Below are 13,589 nucleotides of genomic sequence, written 5' to 3' on the forward strand. Positions count from 1 at the left end.
TATATGCCTTGATTTCAAGTCTCATAGTAATAAATACTTGAGCTTAAATCTGTACTTTCTGTCTTACAGACTCATGTGACATCAGTCCATTATTCCCTGTCTCCACAGTCTCATCAACTGTTACAAAGGCCATTACGCATCCATCCCATGATGAAGAGAGGCCTCTTGGGATTATCTCACTCTATGGTTCCTGTAAAAAGCACTGCATTCCTTATGCACGCTGTACAAGAAAAAGCACTGTCTACGTCCAAGAACATGTATCTTTCAGCCCACTCCCATGATGCATTCATGGCCAACCTTCCCGGTCAAACAGTGCTGCAAATGGACACCGCCGCCTCTGCACACACGCGTGCATATTTCATCTGAAAATGTGGAATTTGAAATACATGGTCGAATAGAAAAACGGACATGAATTTTAATCTCCATGCAATGCAATTACTTTATACATGCATAAAAAAACAGATCAGCACAACATAAGAATGAGCCTTGCGTGTCCAGTCATATTCCCATTTCCTCTCAAAGAAGAACTGTGACTTTCTGAATTTCATGTTCAAGCTTTGGTTGAAACATATAAAAAGCCTTTATGTCCATATACATATAGCACACAGAGTAAACTACTGAGTATGTTTACATGCACAAAATATTCAGGTTTTTTTCTTATTCCAATAAACACAATATTCCTATTAAGCTGTCAACGTGGTGAAAGGAAATAAATATTCCACTAATATTCCCATTTACATGTAGCCATGCACAATCTGATTATGGAGAAGAGGAACAGGGTCAAAATAGTATTTTTTTTTTCAAAGTTTTCCAATGTTTGATAGGTTTCCATGTGCCTTAATATCACTACACTGACCTTTTCAAGACGGTTTCACCAACAAAAGAGTGAGGCTTTAATCATGTTTCATCTTTTGTGCATGCATCTCTGCCCCTGCCTTGCAAACTGTTGGCTAGTTGGTTTGTTTACAACATGACTGTAAACAGGCAAGAGGCCGTATCAAAGTGATACAGGTCATGGAAACAGCATATTCAGTTTGAATATTCAGAATAAGGCTTTATTCCAAATGGGTTTTGACCAAATAAAATCAACCATTTCTTGGTAGAAGGAGCAACACGCACTTTTAAAAATTATGAAAGGCTTGGATATCAACAGGTTTTTGAAAATGTGCAAATATCACAATGCTAGCTGAACTAGGGCCGGGACGATGAATCTATTAACTGACTATTAATCAACTATTAAATTATCATTTTGATGATCGATTATTTGTTTGGGGACATTTTCTAATGAAAAATGTCCAAATTTGAATATTTTCATGTTTCTTTACTCCTCTATGACAGTAAACTGAACATTTGGCTTTGGGAAACACTGATTAAAGTTTTCACCATTTTCTGGACCAAGATATAGACCAAGAACTAATCGATTAATTAAGAAAATAATTGCCAAACTAATCTAATCTGAAAATAATCATTAGATGCAACCCTAATGCTGACCTTTGGTGGCTGAATGTATAAAAGAGGGAGGCTGTGTTTGCATGGTCAAACAAGTCTGTCACCTGTGCAAATAATAATAAAAAAAACTTAACACAAAGAAGCAAAATAGTCAAACATAACTCCATAATTGCAGTATGCATGGCTGCATGTAAATAGGGATATTAGTTGAATATTAATTTTCATTACCAGCAGCTTAGAGGAATATTCTGCTTTTTCAGAAAAAGGCTAAAAAGCAGAATATTTTTGTGCATGTAAAGGTACTCTCTCAGCAGAATTAAATATTGCAGCATTACTCTGCAGAATGACACTCACTGGCATGACAAGACACACATGCAGTAACTTTGGTGCAAAGATAAGTAAGTAGGAGCAACAATGGGTCTATTGTTCCTACGTTGTGAGTTTATCATCATGGTAGTGCAGTCAGCCCCAGGATTGATCAGATAAAATCTTCTTCCCTTCAGTGGTAACTCAGTGCAGCTGTTTCTTAAATCATTACAAACACCTTCGCCACTTTCATTCAGGTCTGAGAGTAATTCGCTATACTTTCAGACAATGTATAACTGTATTGTCACATGTTGTCACGCTGCGGAGTGGCACTCGCTTGTTATTGTCTGAGCCATCCAGTGCTACCCACACAAACATTTTGACGACGTGTATTCTTCTTCTACTCGTTGTATAAGCTTGCCTAAACGCACAGCCCTCCTGACACTGCTGATTGAGCTTTTTTCATTGTCTGGCAAATCACACTTTAAACTGAATCACAGTAATCTTGCAAAACATGCAGAAACAGAGTTGCTGTGCCATGCTTCTATTAATATACTCGCACATATGCAAATGCAGTTGAGGTGCCACAAACATAACACAACATATCCAACTTTAATTAGGCATTGTACATACATATACAAGTAATTTCCAGAAAATATCTTTTTCTATCCAATATTTACTTTATTTTACTGTATAGTTTTTTGTTATATTTTGCGCACAAGCAGCTTACTGGCTATCTAACCTCAATTTGACCCCCATAATCCCCTTTCTAACTCTTCTACTGTTCTAATCTTTGATTCCCTCACTCCTCTACCTTTCCTCTGCCATTCTCCCCTTTAGCTGCCACTGTATCAGATGTCTAGAAAGAAATGTTACACTGGCAGAGACGCTGGCAGCAGGGTGTTGATTTCAGGGCATATACATGGCACAATGACTCCAAGCAGCAGCTTTAATTGCAAATCTACTGTAGCCTTTTGACTGTTAAGATGCGCACTGTGCAAAATGCTCAAAAGAAATGTGTTCAGTGTTCTTGAAATAACAAAATATTTCATCGGGTGTGTTTAAAAGGATGACTGCCACACTGAAACAATGAGCGGTGCTGTCCAGCTGCCACACCTGTCAACAGTTTGGCCTCTGATTGCTCTGCGAGCAGCTGGTGATAATGGCGTTCGTTAAGACCTGGAACGCTCATATAGAGGTAAGGCCACAGGAAACTCTTGAGCTTTGTCCCAGTGAGCTGCTCGTCTCAAACCGTAGCCTCTGAGGCGTGCAGACTGCTGCTTCTCAGCTAACAGCCATGGCTCTTGGACTCCTTCTGCGGTAAGTTTTATTCATGCTGTGAGTCTCTGAGCACTTTATTATGTCAATTGCCTTTCAGCAGAGATTTTAATCAGATGTTTGTTTTTACTGGTCTCTCTTGCAGGGTTTCCTGGATTTGTTTTTTGCTATTTGATGGCAGTACTAGTTTACCAGCTATAAAAGGTAATGGCTTTCTACTTAATTACCACATAATTCTGTTGAATTTTAATTAGACGAGCAATATGTAGCTGCACATCTGAAAAAGAGCACTGCAGTCCATATAGTGAGTTGGTGCCATAGATGGTATATTAAAAATGTATATATTATGGTTGAAGCTAGTTGTTTCCTCCTGCCCAGACTGAGGAAGCTCGGCAGGCTGCAGGAACACTGCAGGAGAGTGAGATGAGGGTGACATTGTAAATTGAGAATAAAAAGGGATGTTGAGTTCTAAACTACAAGTTGATCAGGTATTTATAAAATAAACACCTGAAAATGCACACTCTGGAGTTGGAGTTCAGTGACTGCCTGCCAAACCTATTAACATATTGCTAAAGTTAAACATTATAAATCTCTACTCTTTTTAGAAGATTAATGATTTATGAGTCAAAAACACTTACTCATTTGGCATTAATTAACATGAAACTGGTGAACTAAAAGTTATTCTGGCCCAGAATAGAAATTTCAAAGGTCAACACTGACTGTAGCTTGTCAGAGAGGAGAGTATTTTAACTTGGTATGTTTCCTTAATCTGACATATCATGGTTGTTTTTATGATTTGACTGTAAATATATTGGATTTTTCCTTAATTCAACAGGGTATGGATATCCATATACAACTGACTCACGTAACATTGGTGATGATACAGAGGATGAAGAGTTGATCTCTCCAAACTTTGACCAGAGTAACTGGCAGGCTTCATACAACCAACCAACTGGCCCCGTTTACACAAGCTACAAACAACCTCCTGTTACACAGCAGCCAGGTTGGGCCCCATCTCTACAAAACCTGCCCAATCCTAGTGGTCCTGAGGCAGAGAAACTTGTTAATGGTGTATCAAGAGACTGGGGGCTTGAAAACCTTGATGAGCCAATTCTGTTTCCTTTGCCAAGTGGTGCTGCAAAGCCTCAGCCAGGGCCTGTCCAACCTCAGTCACCTAGTGTTTCCTCTCCAAGCACTGGTGCTTCTACACATTATGGAAGTCCAACGGCCTATGCCCTTTCCTCCTCCTCCTCCTCTCAGGCCGCAAAGTCTCCGAGCTTTGTGTCTTGGCAGCCTAAGCCAGTTAGTAGTGGTTATGGTGTGGTTGATGTGAACGTTGGCTCTAGTGGAGCTGGAGGTAATGTCCCCCATCTTGTCTATGAAGACATTTTTCAGTATCCCACTAAGACAACTGAGCCCTCAAGTTATGGCACAGCCTCCAGTACTGCAGGAGCTAAGGGCAAAGGTAATTATGCTGCCCCACTAGAGGAACCCTCATTTGGTAGTTATCCAGCCAACACAGGAGCCCAACCCATCCATCTATCTGAGATGGAAAGCTTTCCTAGTCAAGAGACTCTTAACTTTGGCCAAACCACCTACCAGCCAAGTGATGAAATCTCTTGGCACCCACAAAAACCAGCCATCAGCACCCAACAAGTTGAGGTGCCACAGAGTGTGAGCGAACCGATGCTTCCAAGCTATATTTTCCAGTCCAGAAGTGCCTACGAGCGAGGACGGAATCTTTACGCCCAAACCATGTATTTGCCAGAGTTTTCCCCTCCCCCTCCAGTGTCTGTAAGCTCAGAAGGTGTTGAGGGTCCTGCACCTAATCAACCAGCTGCCCCGAAAGGTGTACAGAACCCTCAAAGGTACGTCCACTCAAACGTTGGTCTCTAAAAGCTTGTTTTCACTGTTATAGGTAGATGGCGCTTTGGTGTGTTGTTGCATTATGTCAGTGGTGCTGACATTTTGGATAGGCTAACTGAAAACATGCATGTAAATGGGGTTGCAGATTTCCTGCATTAAAAGCAGTTTATTCATTGACTGATTGCATTTTATTCAAGGGTTCATGATCAGTGTGGAGTGAGCTGTCAAACTTCTTGTACCCCATGTAGATCATGAACCCTTGACTATAACTCAACTCATTGAAGTTCACATGTCAGTCCTCTCAAATATGTTGGACAAGCAAAAAGTGAATGCCCAGAGCTTGAACAGCGTCAGAAAATATGCCTAATACATTATGGTTTGTCTTCCAGTGTCAAGTGGTAACCAACATGGATATTAATGTCTGGTAAGGTAAATGTTTCAATCTAAGACTTTCCGAGTAACTGTCCTGCAAATATTAACTTCTGCTTTCTTTCTTACAGAATGCATCCTCTAAAGAAAATAAAACTTTGAATTTGAGCTGTTGGCTGTGTACACCTTATTTCCACATGTAAGATTAGATCTGCAACTGCATACAGTATCTTAAACACTTAAAGGGGGTTAACCAGTGAATAAGACATTTAAAAAGGTGGCACTATGAACAAGCAGGGCTCAAGTTCATGCATTCAGTGAAAAGCATGTAGCTTTAATTGCTGCAGGAGGATCAAACATGGTGATGTCAAACTTGTGCTGTCTTTTTACCAAAAACGAATACAAATTCACACAAGTCAATGAAAGTGGTTACCTTGGCATTGAAATCCTTGTTTCCCAAATCCCCTGCAATTAAAAAAAAAACAAAAAAAAAACAACTGTTAAACAAGGCTTTTCCCCCCCTTAGTAATTATTACCCCTGAAATTATAGATTAGTTCAACTCACTAATCTGCAAGTATTGAATCGTCTGTCTCATCAAATAAAAGCTGCAAGTCTGAGCGCACTGATAATGGTTTAGTTATGGAAATGGTCATCTACAATCTCGATCACGTCAAAGCAAATAATGTGAACTTGCTGAACTGCAAGAGAATTTGGAAAAGGTGCTATCAAAATGTCTAAAAGATGATTCTGCCATGAAAACAGGTTTGAAAGTGAGTGAAAGGCTTTCTGCATCAGCTGGTTTGACGCACAGGTGTGCATGAAGGATGCTTACCATATGAAGTCTGTACAGTGGCTGCAGAACGTCGGCTGCTTGAAAAACCTCGCAGTAAATTTGTGGTTTTTCACTTCGTGCACATTTTTCTGCCGCAAAGCACCTTTGCGGGCAAATCGGTTTCCGACCCCAGCTGAGTCATTATAATGTAGAAGATGGTCAGCCATAGTGGGGGAAAACAAAACAAAAAAAACTGCACAGCCACAACTTCGTGTTGTCCCGACCGATTTCGGTGATGTCCTGGTGCCTTCACAGCTCCTGACAAGTGTTGGTGTGTCTGCTGGGGCGCTCCTCACCGACAGACCGCACGCCTCCCCTCTGCCTGGACCACAGCTGAGCGCTTCTTTTTCATTCAAAGTGACGTCGCCTTCACGTGCTGTGGGAATATTTCGCTTCAATTTCAGCGCGCAATTAACCTCTCCAGAGTTTATCAGAAGTGGTTTTGGGGGATTTAAACACATGAAAGATACGTCCACTAATGTGCTCTGTGTGCACTAGCGCAGGCTGTTTTGTGAGGTTTTGTATGCACAAATATGTTTTCACAGTTTGAGTTTTAATGATGAATGAACGAAGTCGTAAATGTCCCTCCGTGACCATCCTACAAAGAGAAAGTATTGTGCGCCATCGTGTGGACTGACGTGCCTTGATTAAACTGAGAATCCTGTCAGGTATCAGACAGACCGAACTAAATAACAATAAAAAAAGGGTTTTAATTCCTGACTCAAATTCCTTATTTGCGATCGTGACAGCTACTCAACTTTACCTCAGTGTGTGCCCTGGGTACATCTTATGCACACTCATTACTAAAGCTTAATTCACATATTCCTTGGCATTCCCACACTGTATATTTACCTATTTAATACTATTGTCCATACTCGCCATCTTTTCTGTTAAAGACTGCTGCTATAAATGGTGTCTTACTGATAGACATTTATGCCCCATGTATATAACCTGTTTATCCATATTTAATATGCAAAATGTTTTTCATCTATTTTTCTTTAATTTACGATCATTAAATGTTTATATTTCTTTAAAATGCTAACAACGTTTCTACTTTCCATGTTAAAATAATTTCATTGTTCAGGTTGATCCTATGCTACAGTGCTTTCGACAAATAAAATTTGATTTAATCGTACTTGTCTATGTTTAATATAGCCTACGGTGGGAGTTGAGGCCTATTTATATTTTAATATAAAATTAAATTAAATGAAAGGGTTATTTTGCGAAATACAGTGATTTAAAAGCACAAACAATCAAAATTGTTCACAGTGAAGCTAAGCTAAGTAAAATTAAATATACTACCTTAAAACAAACGGCAAAGAAAATAGTTTCAGTCCATTGTCAGGTGTCAGAGAAACGACTGAAAATAAATAAATAAAATAAAAATTCAAATTTCTCAATTGTGGCAACTATCTCAACTATGTCATCTTTTTGGTCTACAATTAATGTCGGCCAGAGTTGACATCTATTTTAAGTTTAACTTTAATTCTACCGACTGGAGTAGGCTACCCGCAGACCAAGGTTATTATAGATGACTAAAACAAAACTGAAACATAAAAGCAGGTGTGAAAAAAGCACTGTAGTTAACTGAGCATTAAAAAAATCACTTCAGAAAAAAAAAACCTAACTGAAACATTATTGTAAACTTACAAAACTAACTACAATAAAGACTTCAGGAAATGCCTTTAGAGTTAGTTTTTGTCAATTTGGTCAAATTTGTCAACACAAGAAGGCACTGCTGCATATGTTTATTGGAACATACATGACCATGAGCAAAAGTGTTGAGTTTGTATTGTAATACCTATTCTGAACTTCTTAAATCTTGATGCTGTCAGCTGCCCCTACATTATAATGATAAAATAAATATTATAATAATAATAAAAAACTAATAAAAATTAAAACTTTACATTTTTAAAACAATAAAAACTAAACTGAAACGAGCAAATAATAATAGTAATTGTGTCTTTATTCTTAACATGGAAATGATTGCATAATAATGTTTTGAGAAAGGCACAAATTGACACTCTGCTATGATGGTTGTTTCTTTGTGCTCATATTGTATGCTAAATATGTTGATAGGATGAGGGTTAAGTGTGCATTTAATAAGCTATTTTATGAAACAAACAATTTATGTCATTTAAAAGCTCAAATCAAATCAGTACTGTGTACTCAGTGTAGACTAATCAAAATGTTTCCTTAAAACATACTGCAAACAAAGTATCTTTGTTAAAGGGATAGTTCATCCTAAAATTAAATTAAGGAAAAATTCAGTTATTATCTATTCCATCAAAGACTGCTGGCGTTTGCTGGAAAACACCATTGCAGAATCTTCCCAACAGCTGAAGTGAGTTGTAACCAGTTTTCAAACAGAAAAAAAAAAATGGAAAAAGCAGAAACATGCTGCCACACTGCTCGTCTGGTGTAATCTCCTGATGCCAAGTTGACTTGAAGGTGTCATTTACGCCATATTTTTGGCCTAAATCTTGTAGATCCTTGTGTTGTGACTTTGTGAGAATTTGAGTAAATGGCATTTTGGGACTTAATACACCAGATGAGCACTATGGAGGCATTTTATGTTTTTTCCCCAAGTTTTTTTTTTCTGTTTGAAAACTGATCAGAGATTCTACAACACAGTTTTCCTGTGAAACTCCAGCAGTGTTGTGTGAACTAAAAAACTAATCCCGAACTAGCATTAGGATGAAAAGATAATGATTGAATTTCATTTTTGGGTGAACTATCCCTTTAATGAGGGAGCAAGCGAGTCGTTGAGCAGTTTCTATGGCAACAGGGGGACGCTGCGTCTCCACGGAAACCGGATGTGGCGTAAAGGGAGGACACTCAAGTTTTGAACAATTTTGAGCGGCGGAATCAGTGTTCTACGTAAGTCGCCTTTTTGTCCTCATTTTTATATTTTTAGTCAACAGTGTACAGTCTTAGCGTGTCGCTGGTGTGTTCCCAGAAGCCTGTGCGAAACAGGAACACTGTCAGCGCTTTACTGCTCTAGTTTAGCTTGCGCGTTAGCTTAGCTTGTTTGTAAACACTGCTCATACAGATACGCGGTTGTTGTCATGTTATGCTAACATTACGAGACACGATGCTACCTTGCCTGTCTCATATAGCTAGACTGTTTTAAAACAGACGAACAGGTTGCTTATAAGCACCCATATCAGCTAGCTAACATAGGCAACGCTAGTCAATCGAGTAAGAAACTTGCTGGGGCAACATGTGGGGTAACAGTGTCTCAGACCCATCTGGGGTTAGCAACGGTGTCAGAAAAGGGAGAATATTGTCCCCGGTTTGCTGTGATTTATATATCTGTCCAAGCAACTGAAAGCCTGTGAGACTGTTGGTAATATTTGGTGAACCATATCCGCTGATAGTATTTGTATAGAATATAATGTACAAGACATTTTTTCAGTGATCCCTCATTAGTAGTGAGACCTCAAGTTACCTCAAAATTATGATTAATTTATTTATTTAAAAATAGAAAAACAATTGGCATTCTGTTATGCTGCAAAAAAGTTTCCATATACGTGCATATCAGACTTACCTGGAGATACCAATATAGCTGTCATAAGCCAATATTGGTCAGTAGAGCTGCACGATATATATCGATTGAGCATCGTCATCGCAATGTACGTGTGCGCAACAGTCACATCGCAGGTCCTGAAATGTAGGTGGCAAACGAACTCATTTAATTTAAGGGTACCTGACACACACTGCGCGCAGCGATCCACCAATCACAATCGTTCTTAATCAGTTTGCCAAAGCAGACCACGCCCTTGCATATGGAGTGAGTCGCAAGATCAGTGCAGGTTAATTGTCCACAAGATGGCAGCAGTAACATAAAGTGCTGTTCAAGTCATCTGGTGAAAATTCCTGTATTTTTTCATATCGCAATATATATCGCAGGGTTAAAAAAAATCGCAATGTCAGTTTTTAACAATATCGTGCAGCCCTATTGGTCAGCCAATCAAATCAGTCAGGCTCTAGTTCTGTGTATGCTGTGGAACATTAAATACCAGTATCAGTGTAGTCTTAATCTGTAGAACAAAGGAGAACAAATCTCTAAAATTTCCTGATTTGATATTGTATTACAAGGCAAAATACAAAATAAAATGACATTTTATTACAGAAAAATGAGAGCTGAATTGGTAATGCTGCAAGATGTATGCATATGCTAACATTGTCTGACAGATGTTTAGTATGTGTACTGATGGAGTGAAGATGTCCCTCTTCACAGCATCTTATACACCACTGTATTCAGGAAATTTGTGGTGAAACTACAAAGAGGTGGGCTTACAGAGACTTGATGACGGTATAATGATGCGATGAGAATATTACTCAAAATACCAAGATGCTGTAGTGCAAGTAAAATGTTTGTGTTTGCAGTTGTCAGACTTTTCAAACTGTCTCAAGAAATATGTCTGCTAATTTACTCTGAGAATGAAATGATCTTGCAGTTGTCTAATTTAAGATTAATCACTACACGGTACTGATCACAGCTGTGGAGGCATTGGCATAGTTTTTTTTTTTTATGTGAGGCATTAATATTTTTAACTCTTGCCTCTAACCATTTATTCATCCCTCAGGTCACCATGAGCAAACACGAGGATTCCTGGGATAGGCTGGACATGGAGTTTGACCATTTTTTAGTGGACATGAAGCCATATGTTCTTAAACATCCCAACAAGACAGGTGATATGCCATATCATCTCTATTCACTTCACTTAACATAATTCAAACATCACTTATATTGTCCACGGCCATAATTGCTTTAAATAACATGGACACATTGTGTACAGACTGTGAAAACTGAATCGTGATCACACTATGCAAATTAATATAACTGGACAACTGTCAGAAATTAACTGACAGATAATACATAGATATATGTACTTAGCCGAATCATCATTTCCTATGTCCCTCTCTGTCTTACACTGACATCAGAGCGCCAGCGATGTGCTGTATGGATAAAGAAGCTGTGTGACCCGGCCACATGTGGTTCAGGCCTGATAGGTCGTAAGAACCGCAACATGTATGCACGTTTGCTCCTTCACATGCTCAAAAGAGGAGTCCTGGAGTTGCCTTTCACCAGCAAACCAGAGCCGGGCAGCCTCAAGACACTCCCGACATACATGGTAAGAATGACTACTTCATTGAATCATAAATATTTCTGTGTTGCCATAATTAACTTAAAAAATGTGAAATCATAGTCATGTTTTAAATGAAGAGCCATTTTTTAGAGCCAGCGTACTCAAAGTGAGTTACAAAAAACAAAATTGTAGGTTGCATCTCTATTCTGTATGCAGGCAAAAATGGCCCATCTTATTTTTATGCTATGACTCAGATGTATTTAGTTTTCTTCATGGCGGTGTGAACAACACAAATCATATAGAATCTGATCTTTTCAAGTCTGATTTAGGCCACTTTCATATGTGGTTCTAAATCAAATACAGGTTAGATTTTATGTAATGCAACCTCAACCCAAACAGTCATATAGGTGTCCATGAAACTTTTACATCACTCACTCAAGTGTCTTGCTGTGAGACTCTTGTGGTGAGGTGCTGAAAGATGTTGTTAAAAGTAGCCCTTGATATCCTGAAATTTTTGATGAATTCTGTTCCTGTGAAGCCATCCACATCACACCCCGGCTCTGACTCTGCATCCACACACACCTCCATACAGACATAGCCGCCAGTGCTCCCCAAAAAGCCATAATTAAAAAATTGTCTCTTTCTACTCTTTCTCATGCTTGTTATCATCTGCTGATGAATTTGCTGGATTTTCACTGTATGTCAACTTATAAATCAAACCATAAACACTGACTTCAGTGCTCCCTGTTGTTTACTGTCATGCTTCATGTCAAGTCTTTGTTATTGTTCTTTTGCACATGCGGGTCATTTCAGGATCATGACCAGTTGTGAATAGATAAATATCCTTGCAGTTGTTTAATAGACTTAATTAACCAAATCCTCATCACCTGTGTTTGAATTTTCAGTCCATCTACTTTGATGAGCCACTGACTGCTCGGTCTGTTGAACACATCACCGCAGGTCTGCCTGACTGGGTAACAGGAGAGCTGGGTAGTTATACTGATGACAGAACCAGTTCCACACCTGTTGCAGCACATCACAGGTACTGTTCCATTCTACATAGTGTTGCCTTTAAAAAAATACTATGTTTTCAAAACCTGCACACAAAAGCATGCTAACATGTTCAGGATCTCAGCGTTTATAGATTTGATCATTATCATGGTGCATAGTCATGCATGTTATATATAAACAGTCTGGCAGTCTGACCTACCCTTATTAGATATGGGCATATTAGTCTGACTCACCAGATGCACAGTGTGAGTCAGTATAAGTCCACGATTGGTTGCTTGTTTTGAGCAGCATTGCGGCGTCTGCTGTCTATGTTTGCAAAGTCCCGGGGAAACAAGAACAACATCCAAGTTGCAACCTACATGCTGAAAATGGCAAATTAGTGTCTGGGACGCTAATGGTGTGAACATAAACAAGCTAATAGCTGTTACCCTGTTTTTTGCAGTGATGTAGTAATTTCAGTGCCCCCTACAAATAAGCTATGTCTTGTCATAGGGCCATGCGGCATCATTGGAGTTGGGGGGGAGTGTTCCTTTTTTCATTGGTTAGTCTCACTCCTTATACTTTGGCCACAGAGGTCAAGTGGTTGTGTGTGTCTGAGTGAGGATGCATGCACACATGGATGCATGTGCATAAGATCGTCACAATAACTGGCTGCAGCTATTGCAAATTTGCATTTGTAATAGTGTGTTCGCTTTACACAACTGACATCAAGCCACTGCCTCTATAGATAAATGACCTAACCTAATTCTTTTAGAAACTTGGTCCAACTTTTAAACTGAAGAATTGAAAGTGCTTTTTCAGATTTTCAGCATTGTAACTTGTGGAGGTATAACATATTCTCGTTTTTCCGTTGAGGAGTCCATAGTTGCTTATCACAGAGGCAGAGAGAGGTCCTGGCACGCCTCTCTTTTGAAATGCATCACATTTTACAGTCAAAAGTCAAATATAGGCATTCTAGTATGGTGTCATGTTCCTGCACAAATAGAGTTTATTGGAAAACAGAGCACTCCTCTTGTTCCAGTTGGTGACTTAACTTCTCTGATAAGAGGACTGATGAAAAAAACCCTTTTGGTCAGAGGTACAAGATGCTACATATAGCACATAAGATATTTATCCATCCAACCCCCGAAAGCACTGAACATGGCTGTGAAGCTGGATATACACGGCTTTCAAGACTGATTGCCCATCGTATTTGCTCGGCAGCACTATCTGAAAAGTCAAAGACATTGCCAAGTTCTTGCATCAGTCTGCATGAGCTGTCCATTCTGACTTTTCAAAGAGACGCACTTCAAAACAGCATGAGGATGAGGAACCTCTCGTATTCTCTATCCATCTTTCTGTTATTCTCCTCTTTGCACTTTTGCAGTTGTTGAACCTGAGG

General features: G+C 39.2%; 3 protein-coding genes across 4 annotated transcripts in view; 2 read left to right on the forward strand and 1 right to left on the reverse strand.

The window, feature by feature from the left end:
• Positions 1-6,431, reverse strand: part of prkcab (protein kinase C, alpha, b) — a 132,064-nt gene extending 125,633 nt beyond the window's left edge. For both annotated transcript variants that reach the window (XM_084743486.1, XM_084743487.1), the window contains exons 1-2: positions 6,102-6,431; positions 5,702-5,733 (exon numbers count right to left, since the gene is read on the reverse strand). In XM_084743486.1, coding sequence (XP_084599612.1) covers positions 5,702-5,733; positions 6,102-6,268 — 199 coding nt within the window. In that variant the 5' untranslated portion in view covers positions 6,269-6,431. The remainder of the gene's footprint in view (positions 1-5,701; positions 5,734-6,101) is intronic.
• LOC146309561 (uncharacterized) lies at positions 3,053-4,929 on the forward strand. The gene is made up of 3 exons (XM_084744048.1): positions 3,053-3,075; positions 3,179-3,237; positions 3,869-4,929. The coding sequence occupies exons 1-3, from the start codon at positions 3,053-3,055 to the stop codon at positions 4,927-4,929; spliced, it is 1,143 nt and encodes a 380-aa protein (XP_084600174.1).
• A 2,476-nt stretch (positions 6,432-8,907) lies between the features above and the next one.
• Positions 8,908-13,589, forward strand: part of cep112 (centrosomal protein 112) — a 139,817-nt gene continuing 135,135 nt past the window's right edge. Inside the window, exons 1-4 of the mRNA XM_084744375.1 lie at positions 8,908-8,981; positions 10,694-10,799; positions 11,052-11,242; positions 12,103-12,239. Of these exons, the coding sequence (XP_084600501.1) occupies positions 10,700-10,799; positions 11,052-11,242; positions 12,103-12,239 (428 nt within the window). The 5' untranslated portion in view covers positions 8,908-8,981; positions 10,694-10,699. The remainder of the gene's footprint in view (positions 8,982-10,693; positions 10,800-11,051; positions 11,243-12,102; positions 12,240-13,589) is intronic.

This window comes from Lutjanus erythropterus, chromosome 19 (assembly GCF_056507025.1).
Source record: "Lutjanus erythropterus isolate fLutEry1 chromosome 19, fLutEry1.hap2, whole genome shotgun sequence".
NCBI lineage: Eukaryota > Metazoa > Chordata > Actinopteri > Lutjaniformes > Lutjanidae > Lutjanus > Lutjanus erythropterus.